A 7,355-nucleotide genomic window follows, 5' to 3' on the forward strand; every position below is an offset into this window, starting at 1 on the left:
CTCGTAAAGGAACTTTGGGCTTTAAATGCGTTGATGATGTAAAGCCCAACAATTCGGCTACAAAACTTTTTTTTTCCCCTTATTTTTTGAACTAAGATCTAAACGACTATTAAACCCAAATTATTGATTTATACATAGTACACTTTTTTATTTTTATTTTTAAATAAAAAAAAATTAAAAAAAAAAAAAAGAAAAGACTCGTTCGTTATATTTTATACACCAAAAAAAGTGGATTCATTGTAGACAGCAAACAATATTCATAAGAGTTTGCAATTCGGTTTTAAACTTTAATCCTAGAAGAACAAGAATAAGCACTATAAATATAAAGCTATAACGAAAGGTTATTCTTGAATCTTTGGTGATATATAATCATATACAAGCAACATAAATAAATTGATATCAAGTATTCGTATTGATAATCAATTTTACAACTTTAACAACTAAAATCGTTGACAAAATATAAACGTAATTTTATCTTATATCTTATACTCGTAGTAAACTACGAACCTTTCAGTCAATGTAGGCTAGGAAACAACAAGATGACACATCTCTTCCTTTTCCTTTCATTCCTTTTCCTTCATTCCTTTTTGTTTTTGGTAGCTTTCATTCTCATTCTACTAATAGCAACAGAAAAATTATTAACAAACAGCCTTTTAGAAATTGCAAAGGGTTTTCTAGAAAATTCAAATCAAGAGGCTTCACAAGAAAGATATCCCATGTATTGGATTCCTTTATCTAAGGGAATCCGATTCCTGCTTCCAACATGAGCCACTATGTCACTATGTGCACATAGCCAAAAAATTCATTTCTATGTCTCATGATCAACTGATTGAATTACAATTGTTTCAAAAAACTGATTGAATTACAATCAATTGACGTAAGTTTATCATATATCATGTACGGAGTGTATATGTAGTATAAAATTATGTGTTCGTTTATGTCTTACATTATATACATACTCGTTACCCTCAAGAGGAAGACCTACTAATGTATGCATGCATGTACATAATTGTCGGTTTAATTTGGTTTTTTTCATTACATTGGACAAATTTGTTAGGAAAATTATCAGCATGCATGTGAATTGAATTAATTATCCCAGACTAAAATTATAGAAGAAAAGAGGTAACTAATAAACTTACAAAGTACGGAGTATTAGGTTAATGGACTACTCCACCTATCATTAATTGGTTTTAAGATGGAGACTTGTTGAATTTTTATATGGTCAAACTCTCCTCTAATGTGCGCTTATGTATGATCCTTTAAAGATTATATAAGTCTTAACGTGATTTAAAAGCATCATTTCTTTTTTTTTTTTTTTCCTACTATTTCAATCACTTTCATGCTGGCTAAGACGTTAACCATTTTTCACATATTTAGCTTAGCTTAGGCCCCATTATTAACACTAACTAGCTTCTTCCACTTTTTTTCATGAATGTGTAACGATAATGATACAATTCTGGCTAGAATATCATGAGAATTGGGAAATAATAGGAGTAGTTACAATGAATTTAAATTATAAGTGTGATACTTTCTCTAATTCTCTGTCCCGTCCATGAACAAAGTTTTATTACTAAGAATTAATTTAATTTATGGTAGGATTATCCATCCATACATTTTTGTATTGAATATGCAAGTATATGTGATGGACTGATGGTAGTTAGTGAGGTATTGTATTATTACTCATATTTTAAAAAAAGTACACATGACAGTGTGACCTTGCTAAAATAAAAACCATTTAAAGACAAATAAAAGAGGAAATAGCTCAAATTAGTCTAAGATCTTATGGTTTCTGATTACTACATACTCCGTGTCTTCGTATATACTATATAGAAGAAAAAGCTCTTTTATCACCTTGACCTAAATATTATTTCATATGTTTCAAATTAGTTGACAAGTTTATTAACTCATGAATCAAACCGTATATATCTAATTTACATTAGGGAAATTAAACAAAATCAAATATGACTATTATTTGTCTTATAAATAAATTATAATTATCAAAGTAGAGTTTGTAAATAATGTCAATAGTCAAAACATATCAATCATTTTTAAAATAATTGTAATTAGTCATATCCTATTGTGTTGTGTACATATCATCATACATACAAGTAAAAACAAATTGTCATTTGCAAATCATGGGTATGTCAAAGTAAGTGAATGATTATCCAACAGAATAAACCTTATTAGTAAAGGGATGTTTCTAGATATGATTTTGATGAAAATGAAAAAGATGGAAAAAGAGAGGAAGTGGTGGGGAAGAATTGCATTGTGATCTTCTTTCTTTTTCTGAATCAATTCACAACTTTTAAGGAAGAAGGGTGGATATAGATTGGTATAATTGGCTATTTCCACCTTCTTTCGTAAGGATATCAAATAAAATGTTGCTTCTTTTTACCAGAAATACTTGCGTGGACCTGGTTCACAATAATATTATTGTAGACCCGAGGTTTATACGCACGTAACTGACATTATATTGAATATAGTGACCTTTATTTTTAACATAGTAACCTTATTTTTAACATAGTAACCTTTATTAAAAGTTGTATAATGTTTAATACTATTGTGGACTTGAAGTACGATGTTATGACCCTAATTTTAACATAGTGACCTTTATTATTAATATTGACCTTATAAATATTTTATTAAAAAAATTAACCTCTTATAGCCTATATATTACCAAATGACTTTTATTTTCAACATAGTAAAAATATTAAAATATTAATATTACCAAAATGCTAGTAAAAATATTAATATTATTAAACCTTACATTACTATAAAAAAAAATTTTTTAAAAAAAAAAAAAAAACTATGATTAAAGTTGCACTACAATAAAGAAACCCATTAACGACAGGAAATCCTGTCATAAAAGACCAATTGGTATATGGATGGTAAAAAAAAAAAAAAAAAAAAAAAGAAAGCCTAAACGCGTTAATTTTTATGAGACATATTCACAGATGGAGTAGTATTATGGATTTATGGGACATTAGAAAAATACTTTTTTTTTTTGGTGTTTAGAGAGCCACAAGGGCGGAGGTGAGAATCGATCCAGGATCTCCTGAAATTGGGAGGGAAGCTCTTACCACTTAAGCTATTTCTCACTCTCGATTTCCTCATAATGTAGTGTTGATATATATAACACGGCTAACACCTTTTATGTCTAATTTAGTATGACTGTATGAGTAGTGCTTGGAAAATGCTTAGGCAATTCATCACAATTTTAAAATGTAAAAAAAATAAAAATAAATAACAATAGACAACAGGATATGCCATAGGTAATTACAATATAATTTTTTTTTTTTTTTTAAACCATTACAATTTGTTTTAATGAACCAAGTAAATAATTCCGTAGACAAAATTTATAATCATTGTAGGAGAAAAGACTTAAACAACCTTAAAACTTATTTTAAAACTAGAAAGTTGGATGTATGATATGCATGACAAATACAAACATTAGACATGATTACAAAGCCAAACATGCCTTCACCTGCTTTCTACAAAGTTGGGTAGGAAGACCAAAATATTATTGGTACCAAAGTCACTGCGTTGCACCATGCGTGGACTTCTTTCATTTGGTTATACGCCTTATACGACCCATGTTTCATATTATATGCAATATTTATTAAATACGACTGATATATAACATGTATGTGCAAGTTAATAATATTTTCTTTCCTGTTTCGCTATCATTTATTTTTATCTCTCTCATATAATAAGGGTCTGTTCTCTTTAGCTTAATTTCAGTTCAGTTCTTAATATTCTTCTCTCATAAACAATTCAGTTCAGTTCAGTTCATCTCAGTTCAGTAAATGAGAACAGACTTTAAATGAGCTTAAATCACTTTTTTGATTATCAATCCTAATATTTATTTTTCAGCTAATTATCAAACATGGCCTTTGTATTTGCCATATATCATTACCATAAAAAGAAAAAAGAGAGAGTAAGAACTCTTAGTAGTCAAAACTTAGAAATAATGAGTAGTTGACTCTTTCCAAGTCATCAAAAGCAGAAAAGATATCCTTTACCAGACGAGTGACATAATACCAAATTGAATTACACCTAACACATTGGAGTAGTACACTAGTACTAGACGAAATTATATCAGTAGAGTACTCCATTTATTTGAACTCAAACTGAGTTTTAGTTCTACTTTATAGTTTGTAGTCATTTACTTTTAGGTACTTTATGTAACACTTCTTTTTACTTTGTCAGTTTTAATGGTTTAGGGTTCTTTTCCAGTGTTTCAAAACTCAAGGATAAATCTGTGATTGTAATTTGATGTAATCTTAAAGTTGTATTATTCCTTAATTCACATGTGTTACTATACACCATAATATAGTATTACTCACCACTGCTTTTGTTACTTTTTTTAATTGTCCACTCTTCAATTCAAAATTTAAGTTAAATATTTTAAAGTACTAATGACATGTAAATATGAATATGAAAGAGATACAATCACCGTGCCTTCGTATAACCCTTATTAGAGGTTGAGGTAGTAGAGTAGTGACAATGTTTCTTACTTTAGATTTTTAGTCTATCGATTAGATTTTATAGGGCTTATATGAGGGGATTGCCTTCTCTCCCTCAAATGAGTCTTCTTCTTCACATCTTTAAAAAATACCCGTATCAATCTTACTAGTCAATAGCCCCAGCCTAGATCAAGAACCATCACCTATGACACCTTCAACGCTCCCCATCCTAGCCTTGTAAGCCACCAATCTCACAACTAATTAGTCTACCGGAGCCACCACCATGACTCCACCCGAAGAAGTTCGGAAAATAAAAATGATCTATCTGTTGGCGGAATCCACCTCAAAAGGATGCTACCTAGGTGGAGAGAACGTTGCTAATTAAATTAAAAGGGGTACAATAAAATTCCCCTTTGATTATTTTTCAAAAAGTAGTTACAATTAGTGGTTGTTAGCTAGTTGCAAAGTTTACTAGGAAAATTTAATCTTTTACACCATCCGTTATAGTGATTAGACCATTAACTAAAAGCCAAAATACACTTTACATTAAAAAGGGGGGTGTGTATACATTAAATAACTACTCAAAGAACTTACTAGAACCAAAATTAGGAGACTAATTTTAACAATTAAAATCTAAAAGTAAAGGAAAAAGTGAATAAATAAAATTACACCATCATTTGAAGGACCCCCTTATTTCTCATCAAATTGGCACCTAGATTAAGATTATACACATTAGTAGTTAAATTACCAAAATTACCCCCCACTTTATACGAGTTGTATACATACATATACGATACCATATCCGTTTTCTAAAATCAAATAACCCGATTCGTTTCCTCTCACATAACGGAGCAAGCATTCGGGTTCTCATCACTAAACATCTCAAACGAATCTGACGGTGGAACAGCGTGCGGATTCCAATCGAACGGCGCAGGTCCCTCCACGTCACCCCCGTGATGTACATACGCGTAGGAATAAGGCGGGGGCGCAGAATAGTAGGAAGCAGTGTAATTGCTGCTAGGATACGCCGTATTGTAACTAACAGCGTACACTGGTGGAGGCGCGTAGTATGTAGTTGGCGGGTACTCGTATACCCGAGCATTCGGCGGGTGCTGACGTGGCGGACTCATATTTTCCGGGTACGGGTTTGGGTTCGGATTTGGATTCGGATTTTGCTGAGGTGGAGGTTGTGATTCGCCACTTGGCGGTCCACCATTAGCCACCTGCTCCGTAACTGTCTCACCATTCCCACCACCACCTCCACCACCGTTGTTCGGTGTCGCGGCGTTGTTTGTAGTGTTATTACCATTTTGCCCTCCTTTCTTCTTTTTCTTCTTCTTTTTAGCTCCACCACCTCCGCCGGCGCCGCCACCTCCGCCGCCGTTTCCCGGAGGGTTTTGAGAATCACCGGCGGCCGGAATATTCGCTTCGAATCTAACTTCTTTAACTTGTGGTTGTGGTTGTTGCTGTTGTTGTTGTTGGGGTGGATTATTCTCAGGTACTTTTTGAGGTTCGGAGTTGTTATTATTCTGCTGCTGTTCTTCAACAACATTTGGGTTTTGGTTTTGGTTTTCAAATTGTTGTTGTTGTTGGTGCTGCTGTTGTTCGTTTTTGTAGAAATCAGGCCATAACTCAGCGTGTTTACCAGATTTTTCAAGCTTTCGTAAAAGAGTGTTTGCATCAACGTTTCCTGTTACCACTACTTTGTGTTGCCTTGTATCCACATCTATTGTGTAAACTCCTGCAAAATTTTCATGCAATTTTTGTAACGAATTCAGCATTTTATGATAAAAAAATGAAATTTAAATTACTATGTTATACCGAAAGTGGGTAGAACAAAAAAGATCGGAGAGAGTACATAACAATATTTTTTAGTTTTGTTTTAATGGGTATGAAACAGAAAATTTCAGCATTTTCAGAGATACAGATGGAATTTAATTTAGCTCGTAATTACTTCGTACTACAGTCTACAGAAAGTGGGTAGAACAAAAAAGAACGGAGAAAATAATGTCAAGAAATTACTTTTATTTTGTTATGAGAATAACAAATTCATCATTTTCTTGAAGGAAAAAAAACAGAGACCCAGATAGAAATAAGTAACAAAAAAAATATTCTCTGAAAATTTAATTACAAAACAACAAAATAAATTAGGAAAAAAAATGAAAAATAGTGAAAAATGGTTTGTAAAATACCTTCAACGCTGTGGAGAATTCTCTTGACTTTCCGTTTACATCCTTCACAATGAATAGAAACTCTTAACACCCATGTCTGAAGAACACAGAAAACAGAGGACTTAATTAGTTAGTTAGAAATTAATAAATTTCTAAATTGCACAATAATAATTTTTTTTAAAAAAAGAGTAATTAAAATATGAAATAAAATAAAAGAATAAAAGTACCTTATATTTGAGAGGTTCAGAGTTATCAGGATCAGGACATTGAGGAGGGGCAGCCATTGAAGAAGGTAAAGAGAGAATGAATGAAGGAAAACAAAAAGAGGAGAGAGAAAGTTATGAAGAAATGATATTAAGCGAGTAGAATGAGAAATGAGAAGTGGGCTGACAAAACAAAGTTGGAATTGAAAGAAATAAATTGAGTGACTCAGTGGAAGGCAAACCCTTTTATTTCTATTGGAAAGTGCCTTCTATTTAATTTAATATATAATCATTTTATTTTTTAACAAAAATTTGTAATCATTTTTATTTTTTCTTTTATTTTGGTTAATGATTTTTTGTTTAGTTTTGCACAAAATTTTGTACTAAAAATCCTGATAATACTTTAATTCTTTATTAAAGATTTGACATCTGGCATTGTGATATTATTGTTGCTCGAGAGTACTAACGAAAAAAAGTTTGGTTTTATGAATTTCGTGCACTTTGCATTTTGGCGA

At 31.6% G+C, this 7,355-nt stretch overlaps 1 protein-coding gene across 1 annotated transcript; it reads right to left on the reverse strand.

The window, feature by feature from the left end:
* Window positions 1-4,989: 4,989 nt before the first annotated feature.
* Window positions 4,990-7,058, reverse strand: LOC145605189 (heavy metal-associated isoprenylated plant protein 35-like). The gene is made up of 3 exons (XM_081661227.1): window positions 6,865-7,058; window positions 6,659-6,734; window positions 4,990-6,207 (listed from the first exon to the last, which is right to left on the reverse strand). Exons 1-3 carry the CDS (start codon window positions 6,919-6,921, stop codon window positions 5,306-5,308), a joined length of 1,035 nt encoding a protein of 344 aa, XP_081517353.1. The 5' UTR covers window positions 6,922-7,058; the 3' UTR covers window positions 4,990-5,305.
* Window positions 7,059-7,355: the final 297 nt, after the last annotated feature.

The sequence above is a fragment of the Chenopodium album genome, chromosome 22, assembly GCF_948465745.1.
Source record: "Chenopodium album chromosome 22, dcCheAlbu1.1, whole genome shotgun sequence".
NCBI lineage: Eukaryota > Viridiplantae > Streptophyta > Magnoliopsida > Caryophyllales > Amaranthaceae > Chenopodium > Chenopodium album.